The 21,927-nt window shown below is 36.9% G+C and overlaps 1 protein-coding gene across 5 annotated transcripts; it reads right to left on the bottom strand.

Moving 5' to 3' along the window:
* Positions 1-4,139: 4,139 nt before the first annotated feature.
* klhl22 (kelch-like family member 22) lies at positions 4,140-21,703 on the bottom strand. Of its 5 annotated transcripts, XM_051903420.1 has the most exons (8): positions 21,521-21,703; positions 20,669-20,952; positions 18,390-18,867; positions 14,401-14,810; positions 10,758-10,950; positions 10,037-10,270; positions 7,444-7,804; positions 4,140-7,172 (listed from the first exon to the last, which is right to left on the bottom strand). In XM_051903420.1, exons 2-7 carry the CDS (start codon positions 20,884-20,886, stop codon positions 7,463-7,465), a joined length of 1,875 nt encoding a protein of 624 aa, XP_051759380.1. In that variant the 5' UTR covers positions 20,887-20,952; positions 21,521-21,703; the 3' UTR covers positions 4,140-7,172; positions 7,444-7,462. The 5 variants fall into 5 exon arrangements, with proteins under 5 accessions (XP_051759380.1, XP_051759378.1, XP_051759379.1 ...); XM_051903418.1 differs by having other exon boundaries at positions 4,140-7,804; XM_051903419.1 differs by having other exon boundaries at positions 4,140-7,804; positions 20,669-20,949; positions 21,521-21,700.
* Between the last annotated feature and the right edge of the window lie 224 nt (positions 21,704-21,927).

Consider the following 21,927-nt stretch of genomic DNA (forward strand, 5'->3'; position numbering starts at 1 on the left):
CTATCAGTTCAACAAATATCCACCAGGTATTTAATCTCAATATTTTCTGTAACGAATAACGCACATATGTTTGTATTTTCTCTTTTAGAATTTATCACATTTGCTTTTTGGTTGTTCCTTACTGTCAATTATTCCTGTTTTTATTTAACTTTCAGTGTAATTTTGCATATTTCTGTTTTTCTTTCACTTTTTCCCCCTTTTGTTGGCTCTAATTGGAACCCCACCTATCTCTGTCTGTCTACACACACATTATTTGATGTTGCATCCTTGGGACACTTAAGGTAATACCTTACATAACAAAGCATGTCATAGACCCCTCTGTGCCCATGAAAGAGTCTTAAAAGGCGTGAAAATGGGGGGGATGTCAGAGCTCTTTTCACCACTCCAAAATGCAGACGGACGCTGATGGCTGCCGTCACGGATGTCAGGCGCTAATGACCGTCGTAAAGGGGGGAGGGAGGTGTATTTGTGTGTTTGTATGTCCTGGGTGGGAGAATTAGCCAAGCTCAATTCATTACAGAGCTCTTTAGCATCTTTGAGACAAGCTTAGCAGCTATTTGGTACTCACACACTACAGATAAGCATTACCATGTTTGAACTTACCAAGCTGCTTTTGTGGCACAACAAATCATGACTTACCTCAAACAATTTTTGTGAAATGGCTGATTTTAACTTTATATACTGCCGACAACACTAATTAGAAAATGCTTTCATCTGTGTTCTGTTTTATACTAATGAGCAAGATTTTTAATGAGCAAGGTTTGAAACTTATAAAATATGGGCATTTTGTGGCAGGAACAAAGTAAACACTGATGCATTTTACTTAAATAAATGGCACTTGACTGCCTTCACGTGCCATCGGAAATAATTCCCACTTCTGAAGTCGTGAACATGAGCTCATCGCATTCAAGTTTTGAAGGAGGAGGGTGTTCATGTGCAATTTTTACCTAGGAAACTTGTATTTACGATAATTCCAAGAGCACATGAAGGCAGCTTAAAGCCCAAAGTATACTTCACTCTTTATGTGTACGTGGGTCAGCGTACAGTGCGTGATGCGAATTTAGTCATCAGAAGAGTACATGCGTGCTGTACGTGCACCACCAGTGTCATGAGAAATCAAGGCCCCCTCCAGGAATCGGGTCTCCTTTAGGACCCATGTGGTAATGCCTGATCAAAAGTTGTTATCGTGATGTCTTGACTAATTATTACCTATTTCACTATTGCATGATGTTTATTACATCAAGTGCACAAACAACATATTGTCATTATAACGCATTTTAAATTACATAAATCATAACGTGATTTTGCAGGAATTATAATCAGGCGCAAAAAATACTACCCATTAAAAGCCTGTTGAACCAATGGGATCACTCGGGGTCCTAAAGGAGACGCGATTGATGGGGGGACTCGATTTTACCACACCGGATTTTTTTAATGCGCGGGTCGCACGTGCACATTTAATTTTTTTTGCAGTAATTATTTCATCCACAAGGTGGCAACTGTGCCCTGGGGGCGTCGATTCACAAGGTAGTCAAAGAAAAACTGCATAAACAGAACAGACCGGAACACATGCAAGTTACAGCGACGATGGAGGCCTACATAGACGAGAGATTGTGCGAAGAGGTTAGAAAGTACCCTCATTTGTCATAGAAAGTACAACTAGTGGCGAGAGATTGCTCAAAACTGTGCATGCATCGAACGCCTGCATACGCGTACAAGTCAAATTAAGTATACTTTGCAAGGCTGCGCCTTCGACTGTGTGCGTACACTAATGTACGCGCAAAAAAACGAAGTATATCCAGGGCTTAACTCTTTCCCCTCCATTAACGGAATTTTCCTGCAATCCACGTTTTAACTGTTATACGGTAGGGGGCGCTATTATGCATTCTGAACGAGGACAGAATCTCCTGATCAAAACACAGGCAAAAAAAGGAGCAGAAACAAGTGATAAAAGCATTTCTTATGCACATTGTAGTCTTTGACAAAAATGCAATTTTCCCAGCTTTTTGCTCAAAATGTTTATTTTTTTTTTTTATGAAACTTACCCACAACATTCAAGTGTTGATAAAAAAGAATGCATGAAGCTTGAAACTTTTTTTAAACACAGCTCCTGTTCTTTCTCTTGATATATTGCATGTTCAGATATTCATACATAAAATTTTCTGAGGGCCACGAAAAAAAAAAAAGCTGTCGTGGAAAGAGTTAAGCATGCATAAAAGTATGAAAAATGGCCACAACAGGGTCTAAATCTAATTATAAAATGTTGCGAGAAGAGAGAGAGAGAGAGTTCACATTAAACTATTAAAGGAACACTCCACTTTTTTTGAAAATAGGCTCATTTTCCAACTCCCCTAGAGTTAAACAGTTGAGTTTTACCATTTTCGAATCCATTCAGCCGATCTCCGGGTCTGGCGGTACCACTTTTAGCATAGCTTAGCATAGTTCATTGAATCTGATTAGACCGTTAGCATCTTGCTCAAAAATGACCAAAGATTTTTGATATTTTTCCTATTTAAAACTTGACTCTTCTGTAGTTACATCGTGTACTAAGACCGACGGAAAATGAAAAGTTGCGATTTTCTAGGCTGATATGGCTAGGAACTATACTCTCATTCCGGCGTAATAATCAATCAATAATCTTTGCTGCCGTACCATGGGTACAGCAGGCGCAATGATATTGCATAGCGTCTCTCACAAATGTCTCCATGGTTGCAAGGCACACTCCCTGTGCAAGCAGGGGGTCACAGGCGCTGCGTAATATCATTGCACCTGCTGTACCCATGGTACGGCAGCAAAGTTCCTTGATTATTACGCCGGAATGAGAGTATAGTTCCTAGCCATATCGGCCTTGAAAATCACAACTTTTCATTTTCCGTTGGTCTTAGTACACAATGTAACTACAGAAGAGTCAAGTTTTAAACAGGAAAAATATCGAAACTCTTTGGTCATTTTTGAGCGAGATGCTAACGGTCTAATCTGATTCAATGAACTATGCTAAGCTATGCTAAAAGTGGTACCGCCAGACCCGGAGATCGGCTGAATGGATTCGAAAACGGTAAAATTCAACTGTTTAACTCTAGGGGAGTTGGAAAATGAGCTTATTTTCAAAAAAAGTGGAGTGTTCCTTTAAGTAAAATTCATGTGATGGACAGGAAAGTTTTTCCTCTATGTTTCTAAGAAAACATTCACATACAAGATTTTGTTAGTTAGTGGTTGTCTAAAAGTCACAAGTTTAATATCGAAGAATGTACAATTTTTGTTGTTCATTATTAGCTCATATTTTGTACATACTGGATCTCAGGTATATAATAACATTTAATCTAGAACATATAAAAAGCTATCTTTACAATTTGAACATTTTTGAACATTTGAACGTGTTTGTGTAGGTATCTACTCTGAAGTTTGCATTTCATGTAGGCCATCAGAAATGAAATCTAAACAGCCCATGAACAGATTAGATCAGAATCCATTTGTCAGCTCGTTTTATATTTGTCAGGGGTTTTTCAGAAACTACTGTTGTATTTCACCAATGTTATGAATTTAAAACACGTCATTGTATTTGTCATATGAACCATTTTCTTTATCATATGATCATCAACATAATGAATTTAACATGAGTTTTAGTGTACGTCTAGTTTAATATGTCAAAGATGTTTGAGGAAAAGAGCTGGAAAAGGAGCTTTTGCATGATTGTGCCATACAAACATGACTGTTAAGTGCTGGAAATACATGATACTCCCTATGAGATTGTTGTCAGAGAGAGAGAGCAAATCAACCAAACAAGATGCTGAAAGGGTTTTTATGTCTAAGTGAAGTGAACAAATGAGATGAGTGTGCAAGAATGACAGAGACCATAAACATTCAAGGTGTAAAAACCCCATTTAACCATTTAAGTGCGGCTCTAAAAGAGCTCCTCTGGGTAACTTTAAAAGAGAAGCACGTGTTAATGCAGTGGAGGCAGTTAAAAGACCATCATATGCTCCGACATCTGTCTCCGAATCAATTTCACATCACTGACATCAGAAGATCTTCCCTCTTTATTATAACTTCCGCTTTTCAGCTTCTCTAAACATCGTAACACTTCTTCCTTCTTCAGATTGGTATTAATCCGGCCCTGTGTGAAACCCAAACAACTGCAGTACAATCCATTGCTCTTTATTGTCAATGTGATCATTCATGAACTTTGACATTGCAAGCTGGTAATAATGCAGTTAAAACGTGAAATGCATTTCCAAAATATTAGAAGAAATACAGTTAGTCTTAGCAATTGCAGCAATCCCAATACCTATTTTCCCAAGGTAAGAGTGAATGTATATTTATATCATATATAATATATTCTGCAAATCGTTTATTAAAAATAAGAAAACCAATGATTTTCAGATTTAATATGCTGATGATTCTGATTATGACATTCAACAGGGTCAAACAAATCAGAAATTTAATGTTGACAGTTTAAAGAGGCAATAAGTCTGATATATTGAAGATAGCAAATAAATAAAAGAGAAAGCCAACAGTAAGAAGCAGTGCTTTATATCAGTGCATAATATTACAAGGAATTCTGAACAGAACAGAATCGCTTTTACATTGCAGAAGACACAGAGGAACACTCGAATAACAGTTCACGTTAAACTAGCCCATAACCCAGCCTAACTTTTACAATTGTTATTGATTTCTCTTTGGAGCAACCCAACGGCCAACATACCAGTAATTCAGCATTCATTAGTGCAGCGGTCGGCAACCTTTCTGACACGAAGTGTAAGTTTTCATTTATTTTGGTAACCACTGTGACAGAATTCTTTCTCCGTTTGTATATACACTACCATTCAAAAGTTCAGAAGTCTCTTCTGCTCACCATGCTGCGAAATAATATTTTAATTCAAAATAACTGTTTTCTATTGGAATACATTTTAAAATCTAATTTACTCCTGTGATGAATTTTTGAATTTTCAGCATCATTACTCCAGTCTTCAGTGTCACAAGATCCTTCAGAAATCATACTTATTTGTAGAGATGCACCGATATGAACATTTTGGCCAATATCGATAACTGATAATTCTTTATATTTGAAAGCCGATAACCGATATATTGGCTGATAAATCTAAATCCAAATATGTATATAATTTTAGCAAGTCTGATTACAAAAACAAAAGCCTCACCATTAAAAGCCATGTCCCAAGCACACAATTATCATGTTCTCATTATAATATTATGTAGACTATATAACAGACTATATACTTAACTGTATTGGTCCCACTTTATATTAGGTGGCCTTAAGTACTATGAACTTACATCAAAAATAAGTACAATATACTTATTGTGTTCATATTGCATTGCAAAACCCTTTTGCTGCTATTGAGGTGGGATACGGCTAAGGTTAGGGACAGGATTGGTGGTATGGGCATGTTTAAGGGTTGGTTAAGGTGTAAGGGATGGGTCAACAGTGTAATTATAAATGTAATTACAGAAATTAATTACAGCTGTAATTACATGCAGGTATTTTTAAAATATAAGTACAATGTAAAAACATGTATGTACATAATAAGTGCATTGTATCAAATGATTAATTTAAATGTAAGTACATAATAGTTAAGGCCACCTAATAAAAAGTGGGACCACTGTATTTTCCTTTTTGAAGTGATTTTCAATCATATTTCAAGCAATTTAAAACCATCATGGCAAACAGTGAACATCTGAAGTGTTTCAGCTGACATTAAAAATCAACATATATCGGCTGATACCAATATTGTGGCCGATATATCGTGCATCCCTACTTATTTGTTCCTCATAATGTTGCTTTTGTGGCTTTTAATTTGATATTTGGCATGAGTCGTGATAGATGTTTTATTTAGTAGGCAGTTTGTACCTATTTCATTTGAATTAGGGCTGCACGATATATATCATTTTAGCATCGAAATCGCGATGTGCACATCCGCGATTGTCACATCACAAGATGTGCGATGTCAAGTATAGGGATCGTTAATCCATCCGGACCAGACACCACGGTTCAAAATGCATATGATTCGCAGATTAATTGCAAAGTTTGACGATCATATAATGAAAGTTTATCATTTGAGCGTGTTTTAGGTCGTCAGTTGAAACATTGAAGCCATTTGGGCCCACAAAGATGCGAAAGAGAACTTAATTCTGAACGTGCGGCTGCTTTCTGTGCACACACAGAGCCGCGCAGATGCACATGAACACCGTTCTCTTCCGCATCTATTTGTGCATGAACGGACACATACATGCAAAAAAATTGTCAAAATGCACGTAAAACATTGAGTATCCTCATAAACACAGTTGCTTAGGTGAACTAAGCAATTCAGAAAGAAAACTGGATGTGTAACAGTATTCTGGATCCATGCATTTGGTCTTAAAGTGACAGAAGCCTAATATTCCTGCTGCTTTCTGTATCATTAATGTTAATCAAACAACAAAATACAAAGAGAAAATCACTTTTGTAGTTTTAACACCGATTAATTATATATAATGTATACAGTGAAGACTATGCAGTGTTATTTTACATTCGATTATTCGATTTCTGTACCTGAATACTGTTAGACTTACCTGGAATATATAAAGCACTATTTCATTTGTATCTTTGTTCTATTATATTTATCTATGCGTGCAATTAGTTCATTATTTTCTATGCGCATTCACTCACCTACAAAATCACCCCAATCATCATAGAATTAATTCTTTCCAAATGAAGCTATTTAAGTCATCTGGTGAATTTTTTTTTCATATTGCAGAAAAACAAAATATCGCAATGTCAATTTTTTCCAGTATCGTGCAGCCCTAAGTTGAATCACGCACATCACTTATATGAGATATGGTTAGATTACTATTTTTCCTTGCATTTGCAGCTTGGCCCCGGATCATTCTAACATAAACAACTAGTTAAAATTTCCATCATATAATATTCCTCGTTGTCCATTTTCACTCTTGTGTCTTTACTCCGTCAATGGTTGCCGACCCCTGCACTAGAGCATTCATTTCATTTACTCTTTTGAAAAATGTTATTGCACTTAATTCAAATCTATTAATAAAAAAGGCATTGGATTTACCAAAACACATCTGTAAAATAAAGGCACCATCATTATAAACAAAATCAAATCACCTGTATTTGTAAAGTGCACGTACAGTGTTTGCATCCCCACCAGTTTCCCATAGTTCTGGACATAAAACAGAAAGGAAATCTTCAGCATGACAAAAACAACCTAAAAGAGTCAGTAAAATTAATCCACAAACAGGAAAGAGAGGGATTTGGAGATAATCTAAACCAGAACTTATCTTGAGTTACTGGACAGGCGACAAACAAAGACTTCACCATCTCCACACTGATGGGTTACACATACTGTTCAATCTAAAACCGGATTATAACACACCCAAAACCTGATTTTAATAAAGCACACAATTCCCTCACTTCGCAACTTCACAGCCTACCTGAGCAGCACTAATGCCATCAGTCCTCGCTTGAGTTGTCCGAGTCATCCCATTCTACCTCTTCCCATGATGCTTTAGCCCTTTGCTCCCAGCTGCGTGCCTGGGCCATGGCTGCTTGTGGCAAAAGCAAGACACATGCTGAAATCCCCGATACACGGTCCTCAAGGGCTGTTCCGTTCTCCCATCGGTCCTCCTGTGCATTATAAATGTGAACGTACTTCATCCGACTGCCCTTATCGTGCGACCTTCCGCCCAGGATGTAGATGCTTCCATCGAGTACGGCCACACCTGGCTCTCCATGCCCAGCAGGCAACGGGCTCACCACAGACCACACATCTGCTGTTGGGTTGTAGCACGCCACCTATACAGACAGACAGAGCTGTCAATGACTAGCGAGCCACACAAAGAGCGATCCTCATGTGATGTATGTGGGGACTCGACAATAGATTGTAATAATCTAATAAGTACAAAAATGTGTTTCTTATCAATACTTTTTAGTCTAGTGATGAGCTCTTTCGAAACACGCTTCGTGAAGCTTCGAAACCTTTGCTTGCTCAAAACAAATGATTTTGAGTCTGTATCAAACAGTCACGTGATTTCAGTTCACAAGGCTTCGTTTAATCATAACTGTTTCAAAAACGTTTCGAAATTTCAATGGTTTGCCGCTAGGGGGCGATGATCTCTGTGAACCCATGAACCATTAAACGTTTTAAACATCTTTAATGACACATTTGTATAATAAAAAGGAAGAGTGTTAGTTAATATTCTCTTTATGGCCTGATTAACCAAGCTTTTCATAAAACAAGCTTGACAATTTAATAAAATAAAGCAATATACAGACACTTCGGGCCCTATCATACACCCGGTGCAATGCGGCGCCAGGCTTGTTTCAGCCCGACGCAGTTATCATTTTCACATCCAGCGCCACGTTGTTTAAATAGCAAATGCACTCGCGCCCATCTGTTCACCCATGGGCGTGCTGGTCATAAAACGAGGTGTATTCAGGTGCATTGTTGGCATGTTGCTATTTTGAGGAACTTAAAACGACTGCGCCATTGACCAACTGAAACCTAGTCTAAAGTCAATGGTGCAGTATTTTTTTGTTCTTTAAAGAGCGTGTTAGTAATATGCACCTATAGGCGGGTGCACAACGTGTTTACAGTCTGCTTATTACACACATAATATTAAAAATAAAAGGATTACAATGTAAAAGATAATTATTGTGTGAATAAAGATAAAAATTCCTACATATCATAATGGATAGTCATTGCATGTATCAGAATTACCTATTTGCAGTAATGGCGAATGAAATTGGCTAATTATTTGACCAATCGTGGCAATACAAACGTGTATTTTAAAGGGGGGGGTCTAATGCTATTTCATGCATTCTGACTTATTTACACTGTTAAAGAGTTGAATTCTCATGCTAAACATGGCCAAAGTTTCAAAACTCGAGTTGGACAATGACAGAGTATTTCTGTGTCAAAAATTCTCTTCCAATTCCTCACAAACATCGCACTTTTTTTCCAAGTATGGCTCTTTATTATGTAATAAAAGTGGGAATTCCTTGTACGGGCACTTCTCCCGGAAGAGCACGCGCGCACACATTGACCAGAGGGAGAGAGCAAGAGCAACGCGCGTTCGGCTTTACGGAAGTTGACGGCAGCGCTGCACAGGACTTGCTCGAGAAAGATTTGTCACTTTGTTTTCAGACCACGAAATCAACAATGTCACCAAAGAAGTGTGTTTTTGGTTGAGGGAAAGATAATCTTGCTTCCTAAAGAACCCAGCGTTAAGTTGAGCTGAGAGATTTGTGCTCACGCATTACATTGATGCGCTCTCGATATTTGTCATTAAAATAACCATAGAAACCGCCTTAAATTAACTATCAAAATAAGGATTAAGTCGTGTCTGATAGTTGCAATTGGTTAATTGGTTATTGGTTAAAATGAATGGAGAATATCTTGTGTTTTTCCGTGGCTGTTCGAGCCCTCAGGATCGGCGCTTATGGTTTCATAAACAAGCCCCAGTTCTAACGCTGGATTTACAGATCATTTGAAACTGAAAGATGGAGCGGTCACAGGGGGATTGATCCTGGTCATGAGTCGGAAGCGCAGGTGGTGAGTAAAACTGCTTCAAATGTCTGTTTTGTTGACTATAGGCGCCTAAGTGCATATAATGTAAACAACACGAACGTAGTGAATTCATAAATTCATTATTCATCATTCACTATACGCTATATTCATTATAGTGATTCAAAAGTTATCCAGGGATAATGCGATGGTGTATTGTGTGTGTTTAAATACATTTGTTTAGCTGACCATTGATAGCTTGCAGACCATCTCTACGCAAAAGCTGCGCATGCTCCTCACTCTTTAGCTCCGCTAACACGGCACGCCTCCAGGCGCTCGGCTGTTTTCGGAAATACTCGGTACAGCGTATGTATCTTTTATAAATATGATAAAACTAAAGACTTCTCGGAGATATGCAGGATGCACTACTACTCTATAGGTACTCAAGATTAACATGAGATTGGCAGAAACTGTGTGCGATACCCCTGCTGCCAAGGGCAGGTATTTCAGCAGTTCAGTACCTTGAGGACGTCTCGTCGGTAACCGCAACCATCATTGCTGCCTCCAATAACATAAGCGCGGCCATTAACTGCTGCCATGCCGTGCCACGCGCGCTCCACCGGGCCCTCGGCACACATGCTCCAGTGATTGCCGCTGGGATCGTAACAGTAAGTCTCCTTTAGATAAGCCATTCCCCGCCGGCCACATGCTATGTAGATCTTCCCATCAATCACTGCTCCAGCATGGGCGTATACCTGCAGACAGAGGCATGTGACAATGTAAATGGTCAGCTGAAAATTCATGTCACATTCTTGTGGTAGTTGCAGTTTGTTATGAAACTGGGTTTAGTAGCTTACACTCCCAGCAAAAAAGTTTGGAATATTTAAGATTTTTTAATAAAGTCTCTTCTGCTCACCAAGGCTGCATTTACTTGATCAAAAATACAGAAAAACAGTAATATTATGAAATATGATTACAATTTACTGTAAATGAACTGTTTTCGTTCTATGTTGTATATTGATAGGAAAGTGATATTTGAAGTATCTAATAAATGCCATGAATCAGCTGACTGCCAGCCTTGATCACGTGACCTGCCTGAACTGATGCGCTGCCTTAATTCTAGACTGTAATAGTAATATTTATATTAGCATATCGACAGATAACCAATGTAGTTCACAATCAGCAACAATGGATGTCATTTTCAATTTCAAAGTCTTCAGTGGTTTATCCGAAACCGTTCACCTCTCGTTTCAGCGGCGCCACATATTCCCAGGTGTTGGTTTGTGGGTTGTAGCGCTCCACACAGTGCAGTTCATTGGTGTAGTCTCGTCCTCCAATGGCGTAGATGTATTTATCAACCACACAGACGCAATGATCCGCATGCTGTTGCCGTAAAGGCTCGATAGTACACCAGCTGTTGTGGCGGGGATCATATCTTGACGAGAAGACAATAGAATGAATCAAATACTGTTATACAATAATAATTAGAGATGGATCAAAAAATGTAGTATGTAAATTATACCATTTGTTTCATGTTATATTAATTTTTTTAAATATATTTTCTGTCCTGATTTTTAGCAATGTATTTTTAAATTTTTTTTTTTTTTTTCATTACTAGGCTATGTTTTTCATTCGTTATTCTTCAAATAGAAGCATTTCATTTGAAGCATCACTACAAATCATGTCTTTTTCAACTGTCTGTGCTAAATTAATATGGGACAAAGTGAATTATAATTTCCACTGATATTTTCTCTGTTCAAAACAAAAGACCGTATTGAAATGCTGCTCTGTCTCAACCTAACTGACATAACTCATTCAGCAGTTCATGAACAGACCATTGTTTACAACATGAACAACAATATCTGTTCAGTCATAGTTGCATAACTATGTTCCAGTATTTCTTTATTTAAAGTGTGTTGCTCTGACAACATACTTTTAATAAAGTTACAGAAATAAATAAGTCTATATATACACTGCTCGACCAAAAAAAAAAAAAAAAAAAAAAAAAAAAAAAAAAAGTTGCTGTTTGGATTTAATTACTTAAATACATAAGAGTCTATGACTGGATCATTCCTGCTGTGATTATTATGTTTCTATCATGTTATATGTTTGGCAACTGTTCTTTTAACCCTTAAAGATGGAGTGTGTAGCTTTTCATTTCTTAAACAACCATGTAAGAAGACACATCATGGCCATATTCCAGCATGACAATGTCAACGATTCATCAGGCTTAAACTGTGAAAGAATGGTTGGGAGGGAGCATGAAGAATCATTTTCACACGGGATGTGCTGGAGAAAACTTTACAGAGTGCTCACCTCTTGCATTGTCAATACAAGATCTTGACCAAAATTTGATACACCTCTTGATGGAAATAAATGTTGTTATTGCCATAAAGAGGTGCATCAATTTTTTTCATTGTTTCATTATGTTTTTGTTCATGTTCCTGTTTAGTTCCTGTTTCTATAGCTACTAAGTTTGTAACCTTGGTTACTAATTAATCACACCTGCATCTAGTTTAGTTCTCCGCGCATAAGTACTTACTGTTTTGTTAATTCCTTTGCCAGTTCTCGTTGTGTACTTAATGTGGTATGTGTTATTTTCCTTGCAAGCATTCACTGTGATTATTATTAAAAGTATCTCTTGGGACCTCCTGCGTCATGCATATTATTAATACCACAGTGTACATGACACAGGAGAGCTGTCAGTCAATAAATGGAAAAACAAAGTAACTTGGGTTACTTATCTGAAAAAGTAACTCAGATATTGTGTTGTTAAAATTTAAAAGTAATAACATTACTAGTTACTTGAAAAAGTAATCTGATTACGCATTACTTGCACTCAGTGTTGGGTGTAATGCATTACTAAGTAATTACTGTAATTTAACTGAAAAGGTAAAGTAAGGAATTACACTTTTTTTCTGTAATTTTATTACAGTTACTTCTGATGTAATTGCATTAAATATTGTATAGACTATTAGAATAATCCTATATAAAACAATAGTGGATTTAACATCAAAATTTAACATCTGATGTTAAAATGTATGTTTTTAAATGTAACCCTCTCCCTTTAAATACTTTTTTTTACCAGTTCAAGAATAATTTATGCAATTTTAGGGTTTACATGACAACGATGTACTAAAAACGGAAAAGTTTTTTCTTTCTACAGATGACAAAGTTATCAAAAAGATCCCCGTTCACACGGATCCACGAAAATGACATGCCAGGTCGGTAGTTGGCGATGTCACTTTGTAAAGAAAGGCGACGCGCCTGCACATATACGCATTCTTTTACAGAGCACTCGCACCAAACGCACATATCTATAGACTAAACACGTAATACTCATGTGCATGCTGTCACCATTTTCACAGATTCAGATTTTTGCAGTTTACACAGAGACGATAATGGTATTGCTTTCAAAAACTTGCACTTTGAAACCCATTTTCAAAAGTTTGCATTTTCAGGCCCTCAAAACGCCGTTGTCATGTAAATGAATGGCCAAAACGCATAAAAAGTTTTCTGTTTTTTAGTTGAAAACAGTGTTGTGTAAACAGCCCCTTATATTATTTATTTGAAAGAATTAAAAAATCAGTTTTGTGTCTATACTTGTGTTGTTCTGCAGGTTGAGGTTGATATGGGATTTAGAAAGTAATTAGTAATAAGTAATGCAATCATTTTTTAGAGAGAGTAATTAGTAGAGGAATCTAATTACATTGTTAAAGATGTAATTAGTAGCTAGTAATTAATTACTTTTTTAGAGGAACACTAAAAAAGTAATTACAACAGTGGTAAACTTAACAGAAGTGGAAACCAAATCAAACAAACACTACTTAGAAAAGGCTTTCCTTCAAAGATTTTCCCTCAAAGTTTTTTGTTTTGAGCCACAGAGGAAATTGCCATCAGTAACTGAGGATTCAAGTAAACATACCATGTCAATCATATCAAGAACAGGGTTATTTGTGTACTATTAGAGTATTTATTAATATTTTGAATTAGTTTTTTTTTCATATTTTTATGAAATTTTTCATTTTAATTTTAATAATTTTATGTACCATTTTTATTCATTTTCAAATATATTTCTATTTAGCTTTAATGTTTTTATTTTTTTTTTATTTTAGTGTGTCAACTTAAACGTATTTGGCACTGTAATATTGTGAGTATTTTTGGCTCTTGTGTGAAAAATTGCTTGTGCATTTGTAAGTAGCCTTGAAAAAAGTGCTTTGGTTTAATTTTTTGTAAAGTTTCTACAATGTTTCTATACTTTAGCTCATCATGTGCAAGACGAAATAACAGATGATGTGCATGTCTATAATTGTCAGTTTCTTTATGCTGAGTTCACTGGATTCATATTTGATTAATTCGACTTCATTTGAGAATTTTGGAACTGATTTCAACCTATGAGTGATCTTCAAATTATACTGATCTCAGATTTGAATATACAAGTCCAATATTCCAATCCGCACTTATTGGATTACATTGGTCTGTGATTTGGATATAATACTACAAATCCAATAATCCCAAACACAAGGCCATATTGGAGTAGCTAAAGTTCAAAGTGAATGTCCTGCAGTGACCAAGTCAAACACCTAATCTCCAACCTGAATAATGTGACGCCAATATGACTGTAAAGGCCATGACACACCAAACCAACAACAAAGAACTAGCGGCGATGAAAGCCGACTGTGTTCATTCATACCCCAACAAAGATGTCATTGCTGGAAAAGGTGACTCTACAAAATATTAAAATATGAGGATTGCATATCTATGCAGATAGCATAGTCCAGACAGTTATAACAACACTAAATACAAGCAACGTTCTTCTAACAATTGTTCTAGATGCATAGACGCACTTCACCATCTAAAACAACCGTAATGCAGCATCACTTACCGCCAGCATCGAGATTCAGCACGGAAGCCGCTGGTGTTCTTGTCTCCACCAATCAAGTACACAAAGTTATTGAGCACCGCGATGCCCATGTTGGACATGCGAGGAGCGCGGTCTGCAGCCAGACTACGCCACTCTCCCCAGGAGGGGTGGAACACCTGGAACCGCTCTTCGTTGTCCACCAGTGCGCTAGATGAATACATGCCGCCAAATCCCAGAATGCACTGGGAGCTGCAGCGAGGTTGAGTGAGTGGGGTTTGCATCACCGGCTGCCACAGCTCCTGACTGTGGTAACGTAGAGCGGCGGCCACAGAGTCCCGCAGCGGGCACTGTTTTAATCGGCTGTGTAAGCGCTGCAACACATGCTTCTCCATCAGACAGAACCGCACCGCTTCCAACATCCGCAATGAATCCTACAGGAAGAGTTAATTTGTTGAAGATATTGCCAGTGGTGGACGAAGTACACAACTCAAGTACTTTAAGTAAAAGTACAGATACCCTATTAAAGTATTACTCCAGTAAAAGTAGAGGCCTAATTCCTTTTTTTTTAAAATTTTACTTGAGTATTAAAGTACAAATCACTTGATTTTTAATGTACTCAAGTAGCCTATTAAAAGTAACAAGTACTGATTGATGAACCACATATTTATTCTAGCCAGCACTAGTCAGACTAGTCAGTAGTCAACACTAATAAGAAAGATTAGTGCATGCAATTGTATTAAAAATCTGTGTAAATATGTGGTGACAAATTAGGGAGTCGCGATTAATCGTATTTTAATCGTGATATAATCGCAATCGGAAGTTTTTTGCTTCTCTCGATTAATTAAAATAATCGTTGTGATATTTGCACTGCTGATTATTTGTCCTGTAAACGTTTATTTTTTATTTATTTATTTTTTAAAATTTAGACATTTCCATTTTCTTGCATTGGTAACAAGCCTCCACTATCTTTCCAGTTTGAGTTTGCCAGATGTCAAGAGAAATCCGCCAAACAGGGCTTTTCTCTTAAAAGAAAGTGCCCAGTGTTTTTCTTACTCTTGTTAATCTGGCAATACTGGGCTACAAAAGCGCTAAAAATCTGACAAACATGTATGTTGGAGTTTAACGAGTCCACTGTGAAATTCTTCTCAAAGTAAAAAGTCATACAGCCAGTGTTGTGCTCCGTCACATGTGCAATTTGCTGCTACTAAATCTGCGACCGAATGTTCTCTGTTTCGAACTGTAATAAATCCAAACATGATTCTTGACCATATTGCTGTCATGGTTGGTGAATAAATGTGGTCTGTGCAACCTCTGTACTATAATACAAAGTAAAAATGTAACATAATTTGGAATTATTGGAATTAATATTAGGAAATTTCACTTTTTCATGTTTTAGCTTTTGATTGAGGCTTCCCCCTTGTTACCCTCAAATTTACCAACATTTTTCCCCCTGGAGTCAATTGGACCTCAGCAATTTAAATCTCTTCCAGAATATGATTTTTTCCCCCCAATACTACAGGTATGGTTATGTTAGGGCCCTAAAGCAGATATAATGACTAGGGTGGGGAACAGAGAACTGGTAGTGTTTTTTGAAAAGTACCGGAAACATGCAAAATTTCTAAGATTCGGTTCCATAAACGGTTCTGGTGTGATGGGTGGGCGAAGTGCGGGGAGCGTATCCTTTAAAAAGACATCTCACCTCATGAATATTATAGCAATGAATGCACTGAAAAGCCCTCGCGCTACTCACATATGTCAGATATCAATACAGAGAGAGAGAGAGAGATGCACAAAGCTGCAGATTAATCTTTGAAAGATTGTGTTCTCGATTTCATCACCCACATGATCGAATTCCTAAATGACAACGACTCGCCCGTGTATATTAAACCTTTAACGAAAATAAAATTCAAATTTGCGTTTGCACTGCCACTGATCCAGAGAGAGAAGTTGTCCTGTTTAGGTATAAACAGCTTCACAAACAATCTTTTCAAACACACCGTATCATTATTTCTGTGTTACAAATATTCCAATTATCACAGAAGTATACAAAAGTTTATTATTCAGATAGAAACACTGATGTCTACATTACAATAGAATAAATCACCTTTCAAAGTAACTAGGTGCTTCAAAGAACGACTGCATCGATTGCATTGTTACGCCACTAGGTGGCAACAAATCACTGTTAAAAATGTATCTATCACTGAATAATTCTTTCAGAAACAAGTGAAGTCTTTATGAATCCAGCTTACTAAAATACTCTGTTTCATCTGTCTGGAACTTACACGTGTGTTTAAGCATCTTATTTGTGTTGAATTTGTGGTAACACGTTACAATAAGGTTCATTAGTCAATGTATTAACTAACATGAACTAACCATGAGCAATACATTTGTTACTGTATTTGTTCATCTTTGATAAACTTAAAATAAAAAATACAGCTGTTCATAGTTTGTTCATGTTACTTCACAGTGCATTAATGTTAAACAGATACAACTCTTGATTTTAATAACGTATTAGTAAATGTTGAAATTAACACTAACAGATTAAAAAAAGCTGTAGAAATGCAGTTCATTATTAGTTCATGTTAATGTAGTTAACTTACGTTAACTAATTATTGTAAAGTGTTACCGAATTTGTTGAGATTAGCAGTCTGTTAAACTCATTTCACAAATATAATAAACACAAAGGACTGTTTGAGTTGAGTATTGTGCATTTTCCCCCTTACTATTATTTTTATTGGTTGTTTAATAATTTTAAAGTAACCGAAATCAGAACCGGAATCGGAACCGGAAAATTTCTTATAATTCCCAACCCTAATAATGACCACAATATCATCAAAAAAAAAAATGTGTATACAATTTTACAGGGATGCAAACACATCAGGGGTGAAAAAGGTGAGAAAGAGCTATATTTAATACTCATATTGACTTATGAGTATGTGCGCTAAAGCTGCGCATATTACATAAACTTCGCTAGCATATTGAGTGAACATAATTGTGAAACACAACCTGCCAAATTGCCTAGCGTATTGATTTGACATCGTTACCCTCCACAGTTGGCTTTTACCCGCATTTTACAGGTCTTCATTTCAAACCCTGTCATTATGAAATCTTGTGTGTGTAAAAGCAAACTGTTTCATTACGTTATGACAATATAGTATAGTAGAGTTCAACTAAAGTTGTATTCGTTGGCAAAATGGCAATGTTATTAGCGTTATACAAATGTTATACATATGTTCGATTAAGTGGAAATAATGAAACAGTGGAAATCACAACAAGTTTTCATGATTTCATTCACCGTGACCCTATCCAAAGACTGTCCTCTCAGCCATCTCAGTCATTAAATATGAAGTAAAAAAAAATGATATCAAGCATGTATTTAGAGATATTAAACACTGAATGATAATTATGAGGGTTAAGGTTTTACCAGTTATCATAATGTAAAGCAGTTGAAAACTACTGCCAACTGCCAAAAAAAAAAAAAAAAAAAGAAAAAAAAGACGAATTTGCATTTGTGGAATGATCTGGATCTGTGGTTCGTCTCATTTGCAACTGAATTGCCTCTCATAAAATATCTGATGTCAAATTACAAAGCACTCACCAAGTCATATTAATGGTAAGTAGTGTTCAGTTTACTCTTATCAATACAATTGTAATCAATATAATTTTTTGTACTGATTTCCCATGTGATGAAGCTATCATGGTTGGTTAAATGAAGTCCACGTGCCACCTACAGTCCTATTAGGTGAAGTGTAGGTTGATAGTAAGAAGAAGTGATATGTGAAATGGCCTTTATTACATTACCCCCGTCTCAGAGGGCGTGGTGAGTTCTTCAGTTCGAAATAACAAAGAACGATATGTTTTTATGGAAAGTAGTGGAGTAAAAAGTACAATATTATCCTTTGGAAGTACAGATACTTGAAAAATGTACTTAGAAATACTTTGTTACTGTCCACCGCTGGATATCACTAACCATATCCAAACAGACTCAGACTAACCCATGTGTTTCTCACCTGTAAGCAAACCTCATCCTTCTCCACCTGTTCAGGGGTGTAATGGTAGTGCAGGGCTGCTTCAAACACCTCGTTCTCCGAGCTCACCTCCAGCTCGTTGCTGGAAAGGACACTCAGGATCTTTTCCGCAGGAAGCTTTCGATACACGGGTGTACGCGAGAAAGTCTGGATGTTCTTGAGCAGATATGAGCGGATTTTCTCCCCGAGCTGGTTCAGCCCGTATATGTCGGCGAGCTTTTCCACCTCCAGGATGTTGTCATCATCCAGCCAGGAGAACAGGAAGTCGCAGCAGAAGCCGATCACATCTTGGACCTGCAGCAGAGTGGCCGCACACAGCACTTCCTGTACCGTGTCCAGGTCCAGCTCCAGCTCAGAGGTGTAGATGAAGTCCAGCAGTTTCATCATCGCCGTATATGTGACTCCGTGAACGGGGATCTCAGTTTGCTGCATCTCCCGCAAACCGCCGGCAAACATACCCCTAAACACAGAGAGAGGACAGAAGGACTGTACAGGGGAACAATAATCATGTAGCTCAATCTTTTGAAATTCACGTATGGTCAGAGCCATAGCCGTGTGGGCAAGTGCTCCGACATGTGGTGCGGTTGAACTTCGAGTGACCCGAGTTCGAGTACCGGCTCGAGGTCTTTTCTGGGTCCAATTCCCCTCTCTCCTCTCCCATGATTTTCCTGTCTGTCCTCCTACTGTCCTATCTAAATAAAGGCGAAAAAGCCCAAAAATAACTTTTTAAAAAAGGAAAGAAAACCATTTATGATAAATAACTGTCACAAAACAATCAAAGACATAGGAATCTGAAAGGATAATGTGTTACACAACTGAGAGTTCAGCTAATCAATTTTCACACAAGAACATGGTAGCTTTACAATGTTCTTTAAATATACTCAATAATCATTGGTAATAAACCATTGATAATATCAACTCAATTTATTCAAAAATGAATTTTATACATACAATGACTTAAATACATCTCTTCTATAACGAGTATGTTTTTTAATTTCTGAATTAAAAATACATCTAAATCTGAATTCTAGAATTATTTTAAATGATTTCTCCTTTATCATGGATATTTTTTTGTCATTGACCCACATAAATAAATAAATATGTACAAATGATGTCACATAAAGTGGCTGTTGATCTCTGACATGTTTCGTAACTTAATTGATGAGCATTCTCAGTATGTGTTGGGTAGTTTATGTGACAGTGGTGTAATATGAAAATATGATTTTTTCACAATTACTGTATAATTATTAGACATGCAGTTTTAAAACATCATATTAATTGAAAAAACTTAGTATATTTATTCTTCTAGAAAAGTACTAGAAAACTCACATTGCTGGACATTTTAAGTGGACTACAAAACAGCTAAATGAATATTAAAAATGGTGAAAACCTTAAAATAGTGACCAGCACCCAGAACCACATTAAAGTTTATAAGTTAAAGTAAAAGTATTAATAAAATTACAAAAGATTTTCATTTTTAATAAATGTGACCCTGGACCACAAAACCAGTCATAAGTCGCACGGGTATATTGGTATATGTATGGGTCAAAATTATTGATTTTTCTTTTATGCCAAAAATCATTAGGATATTAAGTAAAGATCATATCATATTTTGTAAATTTCCTACCGTAAATATATCAAAAATGTATTTTTGTGAGTGGATATGCATTGCTAAGGACTTCATTTGGACAACTTTAAAGGCGATTTTCTCAGTATTTTTATTTTTTTGCACCCTCAGATTCCAGATTTTCAAATAGTTGTATCTCGACCAAATATTGTCCCATCCTAACAAACCATACATCAGTGGAAAGCATATGTATTCAGCTTTCAGATGATGCATAAATCTCAATTTTAAAAAAATTGACCCTTATGACTGGTTTTGTGGTCCAGGGTCACAAATGCTTCTTCTTTTGACCTTTCTATTCATCACAGAATCCTGGAAAAAATAATGTATCATGGTTTCCGAACAAAAATGAAGCAGCACAACTGTTATCAATATTGATCATAATCAGAAATGTTACTTGAGCATCAAATCATCATATTAGAATGATTTCTGAAGGATCATGTGACACTGAAGACTGGAGTAATGATGCTGAAAATTCAGCTTTCATCACAGGAATAAATTACATTTTACTATATATTTAAATAGAAAACAGTTTTTTAAAATTGTAATATTTCACAATATCACTGTATTTTTGATTAGATCAGATCAATGCATGGCATTAAAAAAGTACCTAACTCTCAGGGAGCGTCATACATACCTGAAATAGTCACACGAGGCCGCGAGAAGAATACGGTGAGCCTGGATGGGTTTTCCTTCTACCAACAGAACCACATCAAACAGAATCCCTCCCTGACGCAGCATCAGGAGCCCGTCTAACAGACCCTGTGAATGGGCATTACTGCGGTATTTCTGCTTCGCACAGGGCTGAGCGGCCCCTCGTGCTCCAGCCGTGCAGGAGACCAAATCATCAGCCATCTTGACACAAAAATGCAAACAGAAAGTGAACCTGCTCACATTTTTGTGTGCAGTTCCACACTGCTGCTAAATGAAAGAACAGGGAGAGAAAAGAGTAAATACACATACAACTTGACCCTCACCGCAATTCTTATTAACCACAATCGAAAGTAAATAGGACAAGTGCATATCACACCACAATGGAAATAGGAAGAAGACATACTCTCATTTACAGGAAACAAAGACCTGTCTGTCTCACCGTATAACCACAGAGAAACAAGAAACAGGTCAAAAACAATATTTTAATAATTATAAATGATACACCCTGAGGGGAATGTTGGCTTTGTACTTAAAATAGAATGTCAAGCTTCAAATTGACACCATTTTACTTTCACTTTTACATTTTTAATCCCCCCTCACCCCCCCACAACCCCCCTCCCAAATTTTAACAACATGTAGCTGTAAACAGTGGCCTGCGTTTATTCCTCCAGTAAAATGATATTCGCAGCAAGTGCCACTAAACACAACATTATATAACAAAAATGATGTGATTGATTCGGCTGACAGCAGTGTGTGATCGTTATATAAACTTACAGTCAGCAGATGTTGTGAGGTTGTGTGATTTCGGCAACACTTCAGCTGTCTTTGAACTTACCGGAAATGATCGGACGGTTTAAAGAAACCCGTTGTTGTTGTCGAATGACAGCAGTCACTCAATGATGATGGTGATGATTATGATTATGATAAGGATGCTTGAGTTTGTTTGTTTTCTGATCGTCCAGCTGAGTTTCCCTGTGATGTCACAGCAGCGCTTCCGGTACAGAGCAAAACAAATGACATCAGCAGCTGCTGCCAAATGAAAAGCACTTGAGCACAACTTCACTGCGGTTTTAGTTTAACTAAATGAGCACTGAAAAATCATGGGGAATAGCGAAAACAAAAAACACTAACACTTTAGAATGACGCTCCGTCATTACTAGGTAACTATGAAGTAATTCAGGACAAAATGAGGCTACTACGGTAACAATTCAGCTACTACTATGTAAACAAGATTAACTTATC

Source organism: Ctenopharyngodon idella, chromosome 8, assembly GCF_019924925.1.
Source record: "Ctenopharyngodon idella isolate HZGC_01 chromosome 8, HZGC01, whole genome shotgun sequence".
NCBI lineage: Eukaryota > Metazoa > Chordata > Actinopteri > Cypriniformes > Xenocyprididae > Ctenopharyngodon > Ctenopharyngodon idella.

Coding starts and splice junctions, on each gene's coding strand:
- klhl22 (XM_051903420.1), bottom strand. CDS start 20,886: ATGGCTGATGATTTGGTCTCCTGCACGGCTGGAGCACGAGGGGCCGCT. Junction 18,868..20,668: donor GCCTCGTGTGACTATTTCAG/GTATGTATGACG, acceptor CTCTGTGTTTAG/GGGTATGTTTGCCGGCGGTT. Junction 10,271..10,757: donor TGGCGCCGCTGAAACGAGAG/GTGAACGGTTTC, acceptor CTCTGTCTGCAG/GTATACGCCCATGCTGGAGC.